At 41.2% G+C, this 22,766-nt stretch overlaps 2 protein-coding genes across 2 annotated transcripts; one reads left to right on the top strand and one right to left on the bottom strand.

The window, feature by feature from the left end:
- Positions 1-13,849: 13,849 nt before the first annotated feature.
- Positions 13,850-15,172, bottom strand: LOC108109028 (putative gustatory receptor 57a). Its single transcript, XM_017217303.2, is given in 3 exon segments — positions 13,850-13,966; positions 14,023-14,175; positions 14,177-15,172. Coding segments are annotated over 3 exon segments (1,266 nt in total).
- A 6,193-nt stretch (positions 15,173-21,365) lies between these two features.
- LOC108108982 lies at positions 21,366-22,264 on the top strand. The gene is made up of 2 exons (XM_017217238.2): positions 21,366-21,488; positions 21,589-22,264. The coding sequence occupies exons 1-2, from the start codon at positions 21,416-21,418 to the stop codon at positions 22,173-22,175; spliced, it is 660 nt and encodes a 219-aa protein (XP_017072727.2). The 5' UTR covers positions 21,366-21,415; the 3' UTR covers positions 22,176-22,264.
- Positions 22,265-22,766: the final 502 nt, after the last annotated feature.

The following is a 22,766-nucleotide window of genomic DNA, read 5'->3' as shown; positions in this document are numbered from 1 at the left end:
GCTCTAATTTGCATTTCCGGGATTTTCCATTTGTTAAATTGCACTGCATTTAACCACCCAACCCCTCTCAACAGCCACCCATAAATATTAAGCAATATCAATTAGTTGCCTGCCTTCGCGCTCAAATGCTTTAAACTAATTTTCAAAGACTTAGGCAAAAAACATCCCGAGGAGCAATTAAAACCATCTGGCGTCGGAAACTTTTTGCCATGACACTGCCGGCCAATATTCACGGAATGGGCACTGGGCAATCCCTCCGCCGCGTCCCTTAGGCGTGCTGCTGTCTCAAAGAACGGAGGAAAAATAATAAAAATGAATACACAGACAAAAGTATATTGCGAATATTACGCTAATTGGTGACTGCAATCAATGCGGACCTCGACCTGGACACGTTGGTCAGAGGAGTAGGCAAAGCAACGTCTGGTAAATGGTTCTTTTTAGCCTCCCACCAGCCGTGACTCCGGCCTGACCATGACCACGCCATTGGAGTACCCTCTTTTCCGTGCTCAATCGTGGTGGGCTTAGGTGAGCAGTAATTGGAAACAGTTCAGTTTCTTTTTACCTACACTGAATGTCGGATTTAAGTCTAAGGAATCCTTGTCCCATTCAAGTAAAAACTTCTAGAGTTATATTTGTTTTTATCAAATTTAATTTTTAATTACATGACATGACTTATTTCATATTTCGCGGGCCATGAAAAGTGCCACCTCTTGCAGCATCGAACGTTATTGAGATTCTGTGGACTGTTACCTGAACTCTTTATTAGAAGCGATTCGTTTCAGGTTGCCGCGGTGACAATTTAATAACCACGTTAGTAGTTTGATGTTGGGAGCAGCGCATTCAATCTTGGGACTGTGCCTTGACGGCTCAGTTGAATCTCCGGCGATGGCCCAGAAAAGACTCATGGGAAACCCGACTGCGACAGAATTTTATGTGCGAAAAATGCATAATTTATTCTGTTAATGCATATGCATTTAAGCAGGGCCAACAACTGCAGCAATTCCCCAGGATTTGCTGACCGGCAATTGTCATTTGTGCAGCGGTCAAAGTGACCCATTTAACCGGTCTGCAGTGCCGTTGCTTCGCCACGCCCCCTCTTCCACGGCCACCGTCCTCGGGCTGAGTACATAAATAGGCAAATGCAATGAGTCCGGGCCCAAGTCACAGAAGCCTGAAGACGAGAGGCACAGATTGCGGCCACCGAGATTTCCTTCCGATATGCAATGCTGTTAAATTGTGTGCCATTATTATGATTGCCATCGTGACGGCGGGGATCCGGACGGAGTGCACAGGATGCCGGAGCCACGACCGGCTGTGGAGTTGCATTCACACATTGTTCGCCTGATCCGGGTCTCCGCATATGCCATGTATTTCATTATGGCTCCCACATCTCCATAACCCCTGGCTTCTTGGTCTGTGGGAAGTCGTTTGTGAAGGGTATGCTCTGTTTCTGCCATGTAAGATTGTTTCTATGAATATAGTTATGTTTCAAGAACAAGAATAGTTTAATAAAAAGATTTTTTTTAATACTACAAAGCTTTTTTTTTTTAAATTTTTTGTACAAACTTAACTTATTAAAAATTCAATTAATTCTATTAAAATCCTTCATAATCGTAGAGTAATAATTTATCGTTTCACCTGAGTTCTTGGCTAGTAATCTCAGCTGCTATTTTTTCAGGTGGCTAACTGTTCGCGTTGTTACAACCAATTGTTGTAATTGTTCTAGCCACACAGCAGTTGGGGCGCAGCTCCTTAAAACCGGAAGTAACAATGGCGTAAAGCCGCCTACGGGCTTACCGGGCGTATGCGCATTATGCAAAGTCCTGGTCAGTGGTAAAAGCCACGCCAGAGCCAGAATCAGCCACAGCTGCCTCGAACTGGAAAAGGGAGATGGTGGATGAAGGACGAAGCAGGGAGCATGGAGCAGGGGATCATTCTGACCGACAAGCGGACTTGGCCATTCAGCAACTGACAACTTACGCATCAGCAGAGGCAGCGATGAGAATGAGGAGGGAAGAGTTCCAGGTTCCGGGAATCCAGGCACCGGGTACGGCTCCAAAGTGCAGCGGACTGAGCTCTGTCTGAGCCGAAGCAAGAGGTGGGGCAAGGGCTTTTGTTGTTTGCACTGCCATTAATTTCTGCTGCACTCGGCTCGCCATTTATTTTGCACGTAAAATGTGCCAGCCTTATGAGTTGCCGGGAAACCCATTCTGTCTCTTTGCTGCCTCTTGGGCAGGGATTATTTAACCCTTTGACACATAGTGTTGCCTTTGGGCTATATGACGGAAGGTTAATGGATCTGACAGGCAATTATTGTGATTGAATTTATTTTATTTTAAGAGTACTTAAATGTTTTTTAAAAAAGTTGTGCAACTTTTTTATTTTGCTTCTTAAGCTAAGTATAAAATATGGAAAAATTATAAATTTAAAGTTTAAACTTTTACTTATTAAGCTGTTTGTTTCTTTATATGCTAAACTTATTCAATATGTAAATCTTTTAAGCCATCTAATTATTTAAATTTAGTAATACTTCTGCTTACATAAGCAAGTGATTTATTTTATAGGGCCTAGTCAGCTCGGTTTGTTTTTTGGTGGGTTAAACGACAAGGGCCGGAATGGCTACCGAGGATGAAGCGCCTGCCAAGCGGAAGTGGTCGCGTGCGTTGCATCCTGTCGGCAATTATGCCGTTGCAGCAACAACAATTACAGTTACAGCTGTTACTGCCCCCCGAATCCCGCTTCCCTTCCCACCGTTTACGATTTACCCCATGTTCGCCCGGTTGTAAGCCATTTTAATTGCTTGTCTCTTTTTAATTTTCAGCTCTTTTGTTATACTTCACCCTTTGGCCGCACATCCCACCTGGCACACAAACTTATATATCCCCATACCTTACTTTATATACATATATATAAAGCCTTTGTCTGAGCCCTTTCTTCGCCTCAAGTTGACATTTTTGCTGGCCGTGCTGACTTCTGGCCAAGAGGTCGCCGCTCCTTGCTGCCGAGGGCTTTTTGCTGTTGACCATTTGCCGGAGCTAACGAACTAATGTTGAATGCACAGCAAGTGCCATTTGAGCTTCCGCCGGCTCATTGGCCAGAAGACGCCTGCAACAGCAATTAACAAAGGTGCAGGACCCTCCTCCCTCTCTCTTCCTTAGAGCGGACAATTGTCCTGGATCCCCGGAATCGGAGTGGTGTCCGATGGCAGCTAAAACGTGTGTAATCAGAGCATAATTGTCTAAAATAGCTTGGCACTTGCTGGCTCCCATGAAATGGGAATGGGAACGTTTGTTTTCCAGCTCAAACACATTGAAAATCGATTAGGTTCTTGGACGAAATGAAAATCAAATCGTTGAGAGGTTTCAGTCTTTAAAGGTCTTTTAGAGATTAATTTGTTCTTTAATTAGTTATGAGCTAAAGGATTTTAATTAGTGTAATTTGTGTAAGTAATTTGATCAATAGTGTACTGATTAAGTATACAAATTGTGTTCAGGAAATGTATTTAATTAGGTGATTTAATTTTTCATAATTAGTTATTACCAATTACCTACTTTTTACTACCTTCAGTTCCGTAATTAAAAGCTTTGTGGTTTTCTCTTACTGATTTGTGGTTTTTATATACAAGCCTTGAAAAGCACAACGAAATAATCCAAGAATAGTTATTTACAAATTAACAATAAAGAAAAGGGTTAAGTGAAATTTTTTTCAAAAGTTTATATATTAAATACTTTTACAAATTCGATAAACAATATGAGATTGATTTGCGTTTAATAACTTTTTGTTGATCAGAGCCGTGAACTGGTTTCTGTTCCCTTGGGTACTGTTGCACATTCAACTGGAACGCTAAATTGTTTAATCTAAATTCATAACGTGACACAAACAGTGAGCACAGAACAACAGAGCACAGATTTGGCTGACATTTTGCCTAAATAATTGATTTCGACCCGAAAGCAGAAAGAATTGCAGGCGGTTTTTGCTGCCACGGACGTTGAATGCTGCTCGCTAAGTGGCGTGGCAAATAAAATGATTTAAATATTCAAAACATCAGTTCGCATCCACCTCATCGCCCCTTCATACCATCCGCCATTCAGCATTCAACAATTTTTTGTACGCATAATAAAAAAAAGCGGCAGGGAAAAGTTTAAATTTCTTTTACGGCCCAAACCGACTCTAATCCACTTTGGCCAACAATTTTTGGCCAACCGCAGGCACAAAATAAATGAAATCATGAAATAATAAACTAAATTAGGTGCGAATTGTTGGCCAGCCTGACCTGTCATCCCTCCTCCCCCTCAACTGTATATATATGTATTAACAAATTTCTTACATTTTATTTATGCCACTAAAACAATTTCGGAGGATTTAAGCTTCGAGGGAAAACCAAATTTAAATTCCAGAAAACTGCCAAAAACATTTAATTGCTGCTGCCTCATTGCTGGTGGAGCAATAAAGCTTACATATTTGCAAATAATTTAATAATTAAATGTCAAACTGAGTGACTGGAACTGGAACTGGAAAACAAGTCCTGCGGAAAAAGGTAGCAGTCAAACAACAAAACTAGGCTACTCCTCCTGCAATTGACTCCAGGACTTTGGGGGTAAAAATTATTGTGGCATTTGTATGCCAACCTCAGGCTCGTATATAACTTTGAGTATGTTGTTCAGCTCACACACAAACTTTTATAATAATTTGCGCAACAAATTTGAAATTGTAATGCCGACTCATTAGAAAGTTTTTCATTCGAATTTGCTGCCTTTGCTGCGGCTGCCTTCGCCTCTTCTCGATTTTTTATACTTTTTGTTGCCCTGTTGTTGTTTTCCTCTTAGTTTTTTTTTTGTATTTCATTTTTACTCTTACACACTCTATAAAATTGCCTACAATATGGAAAAGCCAAGGAACGAGAGCATAGCAGTTTGCTCATAATATCATATCTCTGCCTGTCTTTCTGCCAGTGTGATTGTGTGTTTTGCGGCTATGAAAACTGAAACTGTGCCAGGATGCGCTACATTAATCTGGTTTATCAGTTTGTGAAACTTTCTATATAGTATGCGAAATGAATATATAATGTAAAATGATTTACATAAACTAAAAGTAACCTTTAAGAAAATTTAAATTACCAAAAACTAATTTCAACCTTTGTTTAATAAAAGCCTTAACTTAGTTGCACATTTAAATTATTTCCTATGTGCTCTACATATACTTTAATTAGTATATATTAAGCTCACAATTAGCAAAGCTAATGCTGTCGCTTTGTTAAAAATAAAACATCCGCGTTGGCGAAAATAAAATCTAATTTACAAATGGCATGACATCTGAAATTTTCAAACAAAAATTTAGAATATTTCCAGCGGTTTGACAGAATTTTCGGGAAATCCTAAAACCCCAAAATGTAGGGAATCCCGCTCATTGTCTTCTCTGCTTGGGGATTAGTGTCAAATTATGCCTATGCAAGTTTTCGATATTTGGTGAAATGCATACATTTTTGATTGTCTGGCTTTGGCCTTGAAAATGGGTTTCGGGTGCTCCGTGCTCCCATTTGTTATGCAGATTGGATCTGACATGGTTTCTGGGTATGGCCAATATTTGTTTGGTTGTCGAGGAGTCGAGTCCTTAACGAGCGGGAATTCATTTATCCGTATCCTTTTTCGCTTTCGGATGAGGCTGCCAACAATCTGTCCGTTTTCTAGTTAATAAAATTCTAATTAGTTGAAATTGCATCTCCGCCAGCGAGGATTTCATTCGGCATTTGCACACCTGTGTGTCATCTGTACATATGTTGGATGTATGTAGATCTGCTAGCAAATATGGGTGTGTGATTTTAATTACGTAGAGGCTCATTAGCATTTTTCATACTTGTGTTTACCTGTTTGTTTTCGGTGGCTGGCGGCGAGACAAACTTCCTCTTTCGCGCTGTAAAATCCCACTCACTGCATTGACATTGCATTTGCCAAAGTGCAGCGGAGTTGTTGAATTTAAAAGGAATTATATTCAGTTATTTGTATTTATATTTAATATAAAACTTTAGCTTTTGCAACCAATTTGGTTCATTGAGTTTGCAAATAATTGAAATAAGAAGCAGGTAATGAGCCAAGAATTTAATTTTAAAATGAATCTAAAATAAACCATTTATTTAATTAGCTTTCTCAGCGGTGTCTTATTGACTGAATAATTCCAATCCTTTCAAACCCTATCATTCCCTGCTCATCTCTGTGGAGAACTCAACTGTAGATATGGGATGGATGCAGACATGGGAGTTGGAATCCTCGTGCAGCCATTCAACATCGCCACCAGCAGAAAAGTTCAAATAAACAAAATGTTATTGCAACGAGTAGCAATGCGCAATGCAGTGGCTGAGTTTTAAAAGGGCAAGGGGGTCGAGAGGGGCTCAAAGTACTCTTACAGTTGGCATACAAAATTAACAACTTTTTTGTGCTGCGCCAGTTGCGAGAAGACGACGACGAAGAAGAAGTCAGGGCAAGGGCATAGTTTTAATATGAATTTGCATGTAAGATTAACGATGGCAGCAGCGCAGGATTCTCGAGGGAATCTCAGCTTCCTTGGCTCCCATAACCATGTTCCATCCTCCAAGCTTCGCCAGTTGTGTCTCTTTTTGTTCCTGGCTTAATTGAGTTCTTGAACTTGGCGGCTGTTGTTGCCCAGCTTTGCTGTTGTTTACGGCATTACAAACTCACTTATTATGAAATTGAGTTGCTCCAAATAGCAGCCGCACATGCGACAGCCCATGAATAATGCAATTATTGTTGCAGGTGCCGCGATGTTGCAGCAACACCAACAGTTGCCTAATTAACTATTAATGTGGCTGTGCAGCAGCATGATGCCCGTGAGCCTGGCTTTGACAAATGGTCATGTCACGCATCTGAGCCTGGAATCTGGCCAGCTCCGCCAGATCCCTCAGCCATGAGAAATGGCAAATTCATTTACGCGGCGCTGCATTTCCCACGCTGCTAAACGGAAAATGCAAAATGAAAGAGTACGCCAGAGTGGCTGAGTGGCAGGGGACGTGGGGGTGTAGGGTGTAGGGTATTCTGGAGATTCTGGGCGGGATTCCGGGCGGCGAAAGGCGGAAGTGGCTGGCATGTACGTGAGGCAACAGCAGCTCTAACAAGTGACAACACCCAACTCATCCCGCCAGGACCACCGAAAAGGAGAGGAAATGCCTGGAAAATTGCATTTTGAGTGCAAATATTAATTTCAGCTGCCGCCACAGCAACATACAAAGGCTGAAGCAACATCACCAGCAGCAACATCGCCACCAGCAACATTACACAGAGAGAAAAGTCTTACCATATTTGTATTGTCATCAAGTTGCAGTTTTATTTTGAGAAGATTATAGGATTATAGGAAATAAACAGCCTAACAAGAACTTTCAAGATATATAAAATTCATTTTAAAATATTATATTTTCTTTTTTAAAAGTGCAGCTGGAAAAACTGTAGCACCATCAGCAGGAGTTGGTGCCTTTTTCAAAGCAATGTCCGGGCCATGCAGCTCCATCTCCATCTCCTGGTATTTGTGTTATGTAATTTTGAAAGCGTGGCCAACATTTGCTAAAATGCATTCCGCAGTGACAAATGCATTGCATATCCTGCAGCGAGCACAGGATCCTTCTTCTTCGCACGGCACTTAGCTTAATGGAGCAGAGCTGCTCGGACATGTGCTTCTGTGCAGCATGAGGCAAGTGTGGAAGTGGTACTGCTACTGGTACCCTTTTCCACATTTCCTCCGGGTGCGGCACGCATCTCCAGCTTAAACGAATTAAAATGAAAGGCGTAAAAAGCATAAGTCAAATGCAAAGCTTGACCAAATGTGCCGACATCTGCGGGAGCGGCATTGAAGTGGTGGGGACCGGAAGACGTGAATATTGCGCGCAAACTGTCTCAAGGACAGCTGGCACTGCTAGCCAGATATATGACCTACTTGCAGCCCCGCATTTAATGCCTCCACTCGTCCTTAGACGAATTTCGTTTTAGATTTCCCGCCAGATTTTCTTTTGGTAGTCGATAAGGAAAAGCTAAACACTACGTAAAATTGATTTAGTCTCCGGAAGTTGGGAAAGTTAAGCTATAAGTTTTTTTACGGCCTTTTATGTTTAAAGTATTAAAAATATTTAATTGTAAAAGTATTAAAAAGAGCACATTAAATTAAGTTCGCCGTTCTATTTGACTTCCCAAGTCCCAAGTTTTTATATTCATGTTTTGGAGAAAGAAAAGAAAGAGATTCTTTATTTGAAAACATTCCAGTGAATAAAAGTCCCTGCAGCTAAACTATAATCTAGATTTCATTAGTTGATCTCCGCCATTTGGATTCCATTTCATTTGTTTTCCCAACCTGCATGCATTTGGCACATCTGGCGTCATCTTGGCTGGGATTCAATTAAAGTTGACTTAAACCACACGCACACGCACTCGCAAACGCAATCGCAATCGCACTCTCACCCACTTGGAGACCCTTTGGAGGACATGGAGTGTTGCCGGGCATGTTGCAAATTGCATGTTGGTCGCCCTGCAACAGATTTGCGCGGCACAAAACATTTTCGCTATCCAGCGAGCTTCAATGTTGCGCATACGCAATGTATGCCAGATGCTGCAGCAAAAGTTTAGAACTGCCATGGCAGAGGAGGGAGGATTGAGAAGAACTTCTCGTTAGACCGTTGACACAAAATGTTATTTCACTTCAATTAAATGGATGAGGGTGTCTCAAAAGAAGAGAAGGGGCGCCGGCAAGGATGGCGCCTAAGCCATTATGCGAACTTTGTGTCGGTGAATACGTTCTTATATGCGCTTGTGCATTGTCAGTCAATTTGGCAAGTGCCGGAACCGCGAAACTTTCTTAACGCGTTTGCAGCTTGTTGCTATAGCCGATGTATATATATACACTTTTGGAGTCTGCCAATGGAGGAGAGCTTTCATTGTTGTTATTCTATCTGATGCCACCCGCTTGTAATTACGTAAGGAGGCAAGTTTCCGCGCAGCATGCGCTTTCAATTTCCGCATTCCGAAATTGTTTGCCAAAATCAAATTCAAATTACAAAACGATTTTCACTTCTGCCACTGGCATTTCAGTCTGTGTGTCTATTTGAGAGCCGATTTCTTCTACACCTGACTTCATCATTGATTTTGGCATAGACATCCGGCGGATGTGTTTGTCTCAGATTTCCTTTAGAAAGTGACTGTGGCTTTGATGCTTAAAATTATTGCCAAATTCTGTTTCATGACAGTTTAAAGCCATGACTGCTGGGCACAAAATGCGGTCTCTACTTTGGATTGCAATCGAATTAGCGCCGCTGACTTGTCGCTTTGTCGGCTCTGATCGCATTTTGTGCGAAACACGCATGACAAACTGCAATGCCAATAGATGGCGTTTTGTTGGTACACAGAGAGAAATAAAGTTATAGGTGTAATATTATAATAGTAGAAGAGAAACCAAATCAGTTTAATTTCAATTTTAATTATAATGAAGAAAATATGATTAATGGCAAACTTATGGCCTTACTTAGTAACCTTTTTCTGCAAGTGTAAATGCAAGGCTAATGCCGGGATTTGTCTGCCCATATGCGATGGAGATAGGCTGCAGTTGGCCACGGACTCCGCTGGGTGTAAATAGTATATGGTAGCATGCACTCTGATTCCTGGCCATAGACACTGAATTTTTGGGCGAGGGCATTGTTTGGTCCACGGCCTGGGTTAAGCGGGTTTGATTTGGTTGGGCCGCCACTAAGCCAACTGATTTGAATGGTGCAGCATGTGTGCAGCACGTATGAATTTGGCTTGCAAGGAGAGCAATTGGCAATTCAAAATATTGGCATTTGAATTTTAAGCGAAACTCTTGGCTCTGCCGAGACTCAGCAGCATTAAATCAAAGCTTAATTGATTGGTGATTGGGTTTGCCGTTTTTCACACTCGGACAAGAAATGCGAAATAAAAACGTATGTCCGAAGATAATCTTGAAAAAAATCGAGAAAATATGTGCTGCTCTTAAATTGGTCATTCTGTTGTGTTTTATTTTCAAATAATAAATTAAAAGACTCTTGGATTTGGGACACTGAAATACGTTTTATTTTTCTCAATACTTAAACTTTAAAACTATAAATATTTATATTTTATCTAGAGTGTCTTACTTTGGGTAGAAACTTTCAGGGATTAAAGCAAAACTTTAAAATTGAATAAAATGACAGAATGACTGGTCAAAAGCGGCCTTAACCCTTAACCTTTGTGCAGCCTCTGGCCTTTATATTTTCCAGCTAAGCAGTCAGCAGAAACTGCTCATAATTTGCTTGTTTTTTTTGCACTTGAATTAGGACATGTGAATGTGTGTGTTCACGTGTGTGTGTGCGTGTGTTATTTTGAGCCATGGCCTTGCATTTGCGTCACTCGAAAAGTCGTTTGCTTGGACTGTGCAAACAAAATGAGCGAGCAGCGAAGACTAGTAAATGCATTAATGGATGCCAGCACCCAAAAGACCCAACAGCACCACCTGGACCACCTGCTCTTTCGCCGCTTTATCTCCTCAGCACGTGTGAGTGGGCCAGGTGCTCTTGACATTGCCCCGAGTGAAAGGAGGCTTCAGTGTTTACGCTGCGACATGGCGAATGCTTCAGCCTGGAGAGTTCTCGTCCTCGTGCCCGTCGTCTTTGATTGCGTTCTCGTCTCGCTGGGATCATACATATATATATATGGTCGTATGTACTATATAGTAAGACTCGTCTTGGGCTCGTTAAGTGTCGCCTCCTTATGGCATTTCATGCTATTTTAAATGCATTTGAATAAATAAACACTCGCACGGTCGTAAAATGTTTATTACGTGGGCAAATGTTTGTGTCTGGCCTCATTAGGAATGGAAGCCCAGAGGCGGGGGCACAATGCCAGAATGCAGCAACTACAGTTCGCACTTAATGCATTTTTAATTTAAAGCCCAGCACCGTAACGCACATCCCTGAGACGTTAAAATTGCATTGAAATTGCTTTAATTGAGTGGATTTGCATGCCAAATTCGAGATGCAAACACAAAACCGATTCGATGTGTCCCCGAAGGCGATTCAATGGTTGCTTTTGAAGTGATTTAACCTCAAGATGTGGCCAGCATTCGGTGGTACACATTTTTTCCCTTTCCCCGAGACTGAGAAACTGAGTTTTAATTGATTGCCCATCAATTATGCACATTGCGCGGCGCACGTGTCGTATGCGTGATATTTCAACGGTCTTTGATTAACTCTCACTGCTGCAAATATTTGCCAAAGCAAATCTGTTTAAATGTTCGTCAACTCCCTCTCGAAAGAGTAACGAAACTATTATATTTGCATACGAATCGGAGACTGTCAAATGCTGAGCAAACAACATGGCCAAGATTCATGTATCTCAACTTTGGCTTGACACTTTAAGTGGAAGTTATGCAAATAAATAAATGTAGATTGACTTGACAGACAGACAGAACGATATATATGTTGTCTATATAGATAGAAGGACACATGCGGAGCGGGATGACAGTTATATATGGAGAGAGGGCAAACATACAATGCTAATTAAACGATGTGTGCAAAGTAACTTATTGACAAATGCCTCGAGATACCGGATTCCCTTTAGAAAGCGTCTGTGCCAACCCGCTGGGCCGCATAATTATAATGAATCCTTTTTGTCAGCCAACTTAACCCTAATTTGCGCCAGCTCGCATTATCCTTTATCCCTGGGTGTAAACACATTGCGTTTGCCATTTGCCATTGTATTCCTCATGCAGGTGCGAAAACGGTTAAGAGTCGCCTCATGCAAAAAGTCACCGCCTGCTACGTCTGCTAATTAAGCTCCAAAATGCCAAATGCAAAATGCAGAATGCCGAGGAAAGGAGGTGAAAAACTCAACTATTTCTGCATTGTTGCTGCGACTTTTGTGCATGAAACCGAAGCAGATGCTGCCTCAGCCTGAGATTCATCCTCATCTCCATCCCCATCCTCATTTCGGGTTCGTTTTTTTTTTGCCCAGCTGATGCGGGCAGCTCGCGAGTTGTGAAAGCTTCAGCCCTGACCACATTTTAATTGGGCTAAGCACACGCTGCATGTGCTGCATGTGTGACGTGCTATTAGTGAAACTTTTAAATGAGTTAGTTAAGTAAAGCGGGTTACGTTATTATGAGTTTTTGGCTTGGACATTACAAAAGCTTGTCAGCTCTGCCTGAGCTGGGGCTTCTCCTCTCCTTTTCCATTCTTCGCCTCGAACAATATGTATGAGGCAGGGTCCATGTACCATGGACTAAAAAAAGGATATTTGGTAGTGGGGTTTGGGTGGATTATGCACACCTTGAAGTTTTATGGGTTCTAGTAAAATAGAGATAATGCTTTGCTAAGCAATAAAAGTTGTGGTGAATATCTTTAAAAGGGTAATATTTATTATCTCTCTCATTTTAATTTCCCAACACAAAACCAACCTCATTACTTTACTTGTATTTAATTCGATTGAAAAAGTAAACATACCTATAATTTCATTATAATATTTTGTTTTCTAACATATCGTTTGAATAATGTTAAACTAAAAGTAAGCCTCTTAAATACAATATAAACAATCTGATTATTTTTGCCATAACATTTGGTGGCAAAAATCGTTTGCTAATTATGCTAAAGTCAAATAATATTTTCACGCATATTTAGTTGCCTTGTAAATGGTTTTTCCGCTACGAAAAAATACCAATTGTCAGCCAAATTTAATGCAGCATTTTCTATGGCCAAAGCAAATTCGATATTTTATTGGGGAAAAAATAATTCTGGTAATTATTGGTCGAAAGTGGGCGCCATCAATTTTCAATTAGTCGCATGCAATAATTTCGAACACATTTCTTGAAAGGCAAAAACGAAGCGGATTGCCGTTGTTGGTAATTATTGCAAATTATATGGCACTCGGAGCATTTGTGTATAAATGCCAATGGATACATACCCATACATACATATATATTTATACGAGTATACACGAGGATTGCAGTCATGCCAATCGAAAATACTTGAATACGGCAAAGGAATGCGGCAAAAAGGGAGGAAGAGCGAAAAAATATTATTCAATTACGCGTCATATCCAGGACAATGGTTACGACGAGCATAAAAGCCGCCTTCCCATAAATACCCAAAGTCCGCCTTTTGCAGTCGGCTTCCACTGTGACGGCCGTAAATTGAGGTAATAACATTCGAGAATACTCATAATAGTTTCGTCCCTTATGCGAGTGTTTCAACTTTGATTTTCGGAATTAAATCAATGTATAAATGGCTGGCAATCGCATCGCATTCCATCGTGGAAAAAAGAAAAACACAATGCCACGACATTTCCGAAAACTCTTTGATTTATTTCCGCCTAGGCACATTCCTCTGATTGACTAGAAAAATCAATAGAATCCTTATGCCCACACTTCCAATTAGCTGGGACTTTCTCTTCCCCCTTGGAGGGACTTTCACCTGAGGGTTGGACTGCATTGATAAAACAGCCGCCGCCTGCCCAGGTCATCGCCTGAAGGAAATTTACATAAAATTCAAATAAAATAAAACGACAAACGTAATAATCATTAGTCGGCTCTCCTGGGTGCAGTCGGCGCTGGACACTGGACTCTGGGCGTAAGGTGCCTGCATCTGGGAGGTGGAAGATGGTGGTTGGGTGAAGGAAGCTGACTTATTTATGGAGTTTCCATGTTAACGAGCCACTCGTAGTAAATTAATTTAGTCCCTGATAAATATTACCTATGGGTAGGCCATAAATTCGAAACACTTTAAGATAAACTTTAAGATGATTTTCTTACAGTTCTATAAGTTGTTTTTAGTAAAGTTCCTGTTATAGATTAATATTATAAAAAGCCTTACTTATTAATATCCAATCCACTCCTGCAGTGCAATCTTCTGCTGTTCGATTTGCTCGCCCATCTTCTGGGTCATGGCGAACTGAATGAGGATAAGCAGATAGTTGACCAGGATCGATGTGAACTGTTCAAAAGTAAAATAGTTAAATTATTTCTTTAAGAATTCCGAACTTAACCCACCAGGCCAATTATCTTGCGGTTGAGAACAACATCCATGCCACCGGTAAACTGAATCTTGGCCTGCAACCTCCAAGCCATCAAAGATTCCACTAAAGGTCGCATCGAGTTCTTCTCGGGAAACCAATTGTCCAGCTGCTCGACGAGGCGAAGACAGTTTCCTTGCCTCACGAATGGTTCGATCGCAGTAGAAAGGTGCAATCAGGAGCTTGTAGAGCGGTGGCAGCATGCAAAGAGCAATATATCCCAGCATTCGAAAGCTTGTGATTCTTTCCTCATTGTCCTCATCCTGCTGGACGCCTCCACCTATTCCCACGGACTGGCCAAACAAGATGTACAGCTCACTGGTGCTCATGGCCAGGTCATGGGCCATGGCTAACCACAGGCTAAAGGCGTACACCCTATTGATCTCCTGGACTAGCTGGTGCAGCTCCTGGATCATAGACACCACCTGGCGTATACGTATTTCTCGAACATTCATCTGGGGAAAGCGCCATTTCAGAAACTCCGGGCTAAGCATTTGCTGCAACAACCGGAAACGTATGCCCAGCATCTCGGCCAGAGTCATGTGCACATAACCAGTGAAATGAGGTCCTCCCGTGACTATTGTATAGCACAAGGCAAAAAGCAGAAAGAGAGCTCGGTGACCATTGCCCACTAGGATGGCGGCACTGTTAATGGCCACCATATATATTAGGGAGACCAGTCCAAGCACAACAATGTTCTTCCTCATCATCTTTCTATAGTTAAGGTTGGCTCCAAAGTGGCTTACAAGCCTGTCATCCAGGGCAGCCAATCTTAGATAGATTCCCAAATGTTGGCGTGCAGATATTTGCAGGGACAATACAGTGCCCAAGAAGACCAAGGTGGACATGACCAACTCCAAAACTGAAATACTCAGCACAAGATTGTCGGCCTTTTCAATGCGCTCTTTTAAATCCTCAGCTGCTAGAAGGGCCAGCAAGGAACCAAAAAGACCGAATAGGGCGAAAATGGCCACCGAGAGGGAGTATATCCTTCTCCAGAGGTTGATCTTGAATCGCGACCCTATAACACTGAATCCATTGCAGCCCATAATGAACTGCAAACAGCAAATGAAACCAGCACAGTCGAATATTGTTTTCGGTTCACGGAAGAAATACAACACGGCCATCGTGCCAGATTTCTGGTTGAGAACTGATGGCACTTTCATAGGGAAACGCTTGCTCAGATATTAGCCATATGATTATTTACAAAAATCTGAAAAAAGGCATACCCTTACCAAGAGGTTCAAAGGTACACTCAAAAAAAAGAGGAGCGAATAAATACTTTAAAATATTTAGTTAGTTTAAAAACTATTATAATTATAAAAAGTAAAGTAAAAGTTCTTTAAAAGAAGTTTCTTTTTTTCTTCAGAAAATGTTCAAATAATATTTCTGGCTTACAAGTTCTCACAGAAATCAAGAACAGGTATATAAACTTGCCAATATTTGAATTTTATTTCACAATTAATCAATATAAATATTATATATATAGTTTTTATATGTTAGAAAGTTCATAAATTTGTGATATTAGAGGTGTAAATTATAAATATGCTTTTTGGTAACCTTCACCAATGGCTTATAACCATTAAAGTAATATAGTAATTACTTAGATTACTTTTGCGATAACTTTTGACAAGTGCTTTTCCCAATTTATGGACAATTTCCCTTTACCAATAACCTGCGGTATGCAGTCTGTGTAAACGCGGTAAACACAATAAACATGTTTTGAACATAAACAAGAAGGAACCTTCTATTGGAAACTTCCGACTGCCAGGCAATCACTGTTCAAATACAGAAAGTGCTGCAGTAACTAGATATGCCATAACCCTTGGCTTCCTTTTGCGGTTTCTGAGAAAAATGAAATAAAATGGCTTCATTTCGATAAAATATATAAATCAACTGTAACGCATTAAAAACATTTACCAGGATAAACTAAAAGTAACAAAAACTGTCTAACAATTTAATTGAAAAGTTGAATTTCAATTTAATTGGTTTGGCAGCCAGTGACTAGTTTTGTAAATTTGGAAAAATTATATAAACTGGTGAAAATGCGAGTAATTTAATTTCAGCATCCTGCGAGAAAGAAGTGGAAAAGCTGTCGGATTAAAGACCAAAATCCAAGGGATTATGGCCAAGCTGGAAAAGTTGTTAATGCCCGGTGACAGAGCTCAACCCTTCGATCTGGGACATTTCACAGATATATATAGTATGAAATGATTTACAGCTTTCCAAGGAAGGTGAAATTAACAGAAATGTGGACCAGCGATGGAAGGTGGCGGCATTTTGTTGTCTTTAATTAATAAAACTTGATTAACGGAAATTTTATGATTGTCCAAACGGTAGCAGGTGGCAATCAATCATCGCCTTCGCACGGCGACTCTCACTTCTGTTAATTATTTTGCATTAAATATTTATGAAATTCCCTACCAAAAAAAAAAAAAGAAGAAAGTTACGCAGCCGCCGCCAAGGGACAATTCAGCTGGGAAGAAGTGTAAAATTAATTAGGCTGTGTCCGGATGGAAAAACGTCAAATGGTTGCAAATGACAAGCAAACGGAATGGAGTCAGTTAATAAATTGTTTGCTGCACCATTGTGGTTCACTGCACAGGCATAAATAAATTCGAACAGGGAATTATTTATGCGCAACTGTTGATTTTCTGGCTGATTAACCTCTGGGAACTTAACTAGGAAACAAATGGGATAAATAATCGCCCGAATGATGCTCAAATACCCTGCATATCAGTTAATGGTAACTATTTACCCAACATAGTCCCTTTAATTACTGCATAGCAGAGTATCCACTGGTAATTAGTATTTTTGCAAATTGTATTTATTATTTATCGCCTTCCAGCCGAACGCACAGCCAGTAACATATGCATCCACATTTGCATTAACAATGGCAATTACCAAAACCAATCGGATCCAATTGAATTAAATTGACTTGGCTCAAGGGCCGTGGACCAGTGCTTTTTAGGGCTAGCAGCCTTCCACCCATTTCCTGCCATTTGTCCTTGTCACTCGGCAACTCCTTCCTTTTTCACACACACATCCTGACTGACAGCCTGGCTGACTGGCTGATGGACCGCCTGATTGACTCACTGAAATGTCCAAAAGTAAAACAACACCGAATCACAAAAAAGGGAAATCAAATCTCTGTCCATATGGATTCAATTAACGCTAATTTAAAATGCCAACATATCTCCCGAAAATGGGAAAAATGGTAAATTTCCAGTCAGTTTTCCACATGACCCCCATCAAAATTTTCTTGTCGGCGGTTCGACTTTGACACTCCAAAGGGCAAAATCGGCAACAACAGAAGGGACAACCTTTCCTTGACACTAAAAACATCTTTTGATTGAGGGCAATAAGTGAGCCAAATCAAATTTAGATGTTCGAATGTGTTAAAAATGTTTATCAAAAAGCTAGACAGAAGTATTCTGGGAATTATGGAGCTGTTGAATATTTTTTATAAATATTATTAGAAGAAATATAAATTATTAAAGGAGAAAATTGAGCTTTTCAAGCTTAAATCTTGTTTTTTTTATATTATAATATTTAGTTCTTAGACATAACCTTTGCCTTTATCAGTTTAAAAGATGGCAGCCAAGTGGGTTTGGTGAGAAACTCATTTGTAGGCACTTGCTCGACTGAGTGCGTCCTAATGCCGCTCACAATTAAATTAAATAACACCATAATTAATTACTGGCCCACGCACACACTTCCACTCACAGGCCTTGATTTGCTGGCCAAGAAGGTGCTAATGTCCTGGCCCATTCATTGTGCCATGCGTCGTGGTGTGCGTGAGTGAAATAAAGAATGATTTATGACGGTAAGCTAACTAACGTTCTGTTCAAGTCCCCCAAGCGGACCGACCACGCATGTTCTTGTTCTCACAATTAGACGCTGACCCCCTCCTCAAAGTTGGTTAAAACCGGGGGGATAGGTGGTGCTACCCCTTCGAGGAGCCATAAATCGCATGGCATAAATAAAACGAGCAGGATCACAATGGAGCCATCAACTTTTGATGCAACTTATAACCGTATTTGGCCATAACGGCGCCAATGGGCCTGCATTGATTGGATATATCGAGCATCCTTAAGCGGCAGCCCATCAACCGCTCGAATGTCCGCCCATCAAGGAGCAGTGATAACAGGCAAGCCCTCAGTCCTCCGGTTCTCCTGCACACAAAGGCGTTTAATGTTAACGAGCAAATGGCCCTGGTATAAGTGCACTCCTTTCCTGACGCTTTTATAAATTGTGTTATGCATAAACTTTATGCGAACGTAATATAGATATATATATATTTTGTATATATATATTATGTTTATAGTCAAGGGTTATCATCGCGGCTGCTTTATCTCGCACAGCTGCTGAAATATGCGCCTGTTCCTTTGCTTCGCTATCTTTGCACCATCTCTCTTTCCGCGCTGCAAGTTCATTTGACGCGATTCTCATCCGCATCCTCATCCTCATCCCCATCCTCCTGCTGCACACCATAAAACCCACTCAGCCGTGCCACATAAAACCAGCAAAAAACGATGAAATTATGGTGCCTGCTCATTGTGTTGCAGCTTCTCACCTCATGCACTGAATCTCGAAGTTGCACAGATGCCCTGCATTCCATTCCATTCCAGATTTGAAGGAGGTTCTCCTTCTTGGGTGTATATTAGTTCATATTATCCGAAATATTCCCACCAGGGTTGCGGCTTAGCCGGTGTAATTACAATGGAGAGGGGCACTTAAGTACAGAGAGAAAAAATAACTTTGTCCTGCTTTATCATGTCTCATTGCAATGCTGTGATACCCTATATAATGTAGTACTTCTCTGATCTTTTTCTATAATCATTATACTTGCACTTGCAACAAAATAGTAAAGCTATCATAAACTAAATCCTAATGAGGGTTAACTTGGTATAACCAATTTTTAATTGCATGAAATCAGATACTCGGCGCTTGCAACGGAGGTCTGGAAAGATCGGTGATGGCCTTCCAATCACGAAGAGATGCTTTCAGGGCAGGCAATCCGATTACGTTCCCAGGGAAACAGCAACTTTGCTTGCCACATGACGACTTGTCGGTTCAGTTGCTGGTTTTGGTGCTCGAGCTGAAGCTGGAGCCCGACGTGCGTCAGAACTGATTAATGAGCTGCAAATGATGTTATGCGCAACGCCCGCTGCTAGGGCGTAAATCAGAAATAATCGGGCATGCCCAAGGAGTGGATGCAGTGGAGGGCTACTATAGAGGTCTATATATATTGTAGGGTGGATGGGATGGCAGGCGCTTCATAATGTTGCTAATGAATAGTGTTGATGTGGCATTGTTCGCGTGCGCAGACAGCTCGGCATTCATCGGATGCGTTTCACTTGTTGCCCAGCAGCAGCTGCTTTGCCTTGACACTTTCAGTGTCCACTAAAAATAAAGAGTGGCGAGGGGGCGGGGGCTCTTCCACTCCCACTCCCATTATATCTTTGGCATTTAAACTTGCTCAGGGGGAATAGAAAGCCAGAAACTTCCCCGACAATTGGCAGATGTCAGCTTTAAGCCATTTTAAAAAGCAAATGTCTGACAAAGCTGCAACTAAAACTTTTTATGCCCCACTTTGCCCGGCTATTCACAACTTGTACGTGGCAAATAAAAGTGCACCCGGGGACCGACTGCGTATCGCTTGCCAAATGGGATAGACAACACTCCCTTCCTGGGTCTCAGGGTCTGAGTCTGAATCTGATTCTGAATCTGGTTTGGCCTGGAAACAGATTTAAGTATGCAGTTGTAAGCCATAAAATCAGCTTAATACTTCCGTTGAGCCACGAAATCTGAATTTATAGTCAACACGAGGAGGGTACGCAAAAGAGAAAGTTATGTTCAAGGATTCGATACGGAGAATACCTTATTGACTCATTTTATGGTTTATTTTTAAGGATTATATGAATATGATAACATTTAAGTAGGTAAAATTTGATTTGAAATATAACTTTGATATGATATAAAGTCTGTTTAATAATATAAAATGTATTACAAATGCCTTTTAATATAATAGGGTATCAAGGGAAATAACTAGTTAATAAAACGTCAGATACCAAGGAGAAATGGGTTACATAACCCGTGTTTTTGGGTCTCCTTAGCATGAAACACCTTGTGTCACGGTTCGATTAGCAGGTCATCTGGTCACAAGAATCTCTGTTATTGTTGTTCCATCTTGGAGATATTTACATATATACCCACTGACGACCTCACATCAAGATTGCTTTCGCCTTCGTTGCTCTGCTCATTTGCCAAGTTTCCATATTCATATTCAACCAAAGTGAAAGTGCTTGATGAGCAAAAGAAAAAAAAATAAAGAAATCTGCCTGCTTAGGGGAGTATCGAGGCATAAGCATATGTGTACATGTGGAATGACTGATTGCCTGTCTTGCCAGTGATTAGTGCTTATGCAAATGAGTTCTAAAGACCTGGCCCAGCCATAAATATAAATCAATGCTGAGGTCGAGGCAAGGCAAGTTCCCTGGAGCAAGATGAGCAGCAGCATCCACAAGTGGACGAGGCTACTCTTGATAGGCCTGATTGTGTTTTTGAATTACTCATATAGTTTCAGTCCCATGGGTAGATATATAATGATCTAACCAAAATTATAACATAAACTAATGAATTTTCTGTCCTCATTTAGCCAGGCAGTTGAAATTGCGACCTCTCAGGCCTGCAGAGATTCGAGAATTGGAAAATTCTCTCTCGAAGGGGCGATCTGTATCCAGTGGCTTTGCTGCCGTCACAGGTTTCGCCCTAGGCTTAGGAAAAGCTCTAACTGGGGTCTTCATCTATGATGTCATTACAGCCAATATCACAGAGGCTGAGGAGACAAATGTTTCAGCGAATACTGGATCGGTTAGAGAGATCTGCTTTAACGCTGGCAGTTCTAATTCAGATATAACTTGTCTGGTTTACTATGGTAATAACTGAAGTTAATGCATTTTATTCTAAAAAATATTAAGAATAACTAAAAGTAATATTTATATGAGACAAAATTATAACAAATTAATCATTAAAACCGATCAGCGAGATATTGTTGGAAAAATTGATCGGATTTTTCTTGTCATACGATTATTAAGAGAACAAAAACCTTTAAAAACCTACTATATTTATACGAAATAGGCACGAGTATGGTTACAAATTAGTCTAATTAATAAACCTCATAAAACCAGTTTGGGGTCGCAGCCCAGTCAGGGGTTCAATTAGTTTATTTTCTGCGGAATTTTGGGGATTTGCATATGCAAAACTAGAAACTTTCTTTGGCTTCTCGTCACAGATAAAAGTGAAGGAGAACCCGTGGGCTGTTTCAGTTGGATTTCTACGCGATTACGCGAAAGATCGTCTACAAGATGAAGTCGTTCGGGAATTTGACCTTTGGCCTTTTCATCATCCTCATCGCCTGTATTAGTGCAGGTGTCGAAGGTGAGTTGCGAAAGTGGAAATACTCAAGGATAGGAATTAAGCTGTATAATTGGACTACAAGTTTGAGACCTAAAAACCCGGTTCTGGTAATCATCTTTAGGTCGTCGCCTAGCTCTTCGCCCTTTGACCGGAAGGGAACTTCGGAGGGCTCTGAGGGAATCCGGAATAGGTGACGATTCTGAAGCTGGAAAATCGCTAGCCTCAGCCCTGTCAGGACTCAGTGGATTTGCCCTTGGTATTACAAAAGGAATTGGCGGCTCGATTCTGTTTGATGTGGTCACCTCGAATGTGACGATTGATTACCTCACCAGTCTGCTGAACTCCACCGCCTCCTCAACCACTTCGAGCAGCAGTGGAACCGCCCAGGAGATCTGCTTCAATAGTCGCAGTGTCGACGGCGAGATCATTAAGGGAAGGAGCAATGACAATTACGAAATCGATGATGGGGCAGAGCCATCTGGCGAGTGGAGGCAGACCACTTCTACTACGACTCCTACTACTACTACTACTACTGCTAGCAGTGGTTCTAGTTCCAGCAATGGAGTAACCTGCATAGTCCTGAGCTCAAAGGGATCTCGTCGCCGACGTCAGTTGCAGATTCGAGCGGGAACCTTAAGATCTGCCAACCCAAAACGCCGTAGATCCCATCGCCAGACTTTGAAAAAGTACCGCAGGCATAGGGTTTAATAAGGAAAACTTGGCCCTTACTTTAAGATAACTTAACTTTAACATATTTATTGACTTCGATTAGTTTATTAAATTTTAATTGTTCCGCATTCCATGGGTCTGGGTGGGCTGCCTTTATTAATGGTCGGATGACTTGGGGAAATCTTGGATTGACACATTTTATGATTTGCTGACATGCACTCTGGTCTGTGCCCTGAAATCATTTTACAGGAAAGTAGACTCGCCTACGAGAAACAAACATTCATATGTGACACACGCGCAGGCAGTGAGAGAAAAGGGGGCATGGTTTCTTAAGACTACTCACATGAGTGGCCCAGAAAACTTTATAAAGAAATCGGAAATATACCATAAATGCCAGCATTTTCTCTTAGTGTATCCATTTGCAGAGTCACGCATATCGCGGTGGCAGAATGGTTATTAATACAAACAGAAAGGCACGCAGCATGGCACTCCCACTCCGAGTCCACATCGTCCTTTTACCCCCATCACCTTGCCTTCGGTCCTTATGTAAACATTGAAATGTCATTGCCGTCGAGGGCAGCGGCCCGGCCACATAAATCCTCCTTGGCCACAATTTATTAACTTTAACAC

This window comes from Drosophila eugracilis, unplaced genomic scaffold, assembly GCF_018153835.1.
Source record: "Drosophila eugracilis isolate 14026-0451.02 unplaced genomic scaffold, ASM1815383v1 contig_1765, whole genome shotgun sequence".
NCBI lineage: Eukaryota > Metazoa > Arthropoda > Insecta > Diptera > Drosophilidae > Drosophila > Drosophila eugracilis.
Note: the sequence above shows the minus strand (reverse complement) of the source record. Positions and strands in the feature narration are given on the sequence as shown.

What these genes read in the sequence shown, in the direction of transcription:
- LOC108108982 (XM_017217238.2), top strand. Translation starts at nt 21,416, where the DNA reads ATGAAGTCGTTCGGGAATTTGACCTTTGGCCTTTTCATCATCCTCATC. An exon ending in TATTAGTGCAGGTGTCGAAG is followed by an intron (nt 21,489 to 21,588) that starts GTGAGTTGCGAA and finishes AATCATCTTTAG; the next exon opens with GTCGTCGCCTAGCTCTTCGC.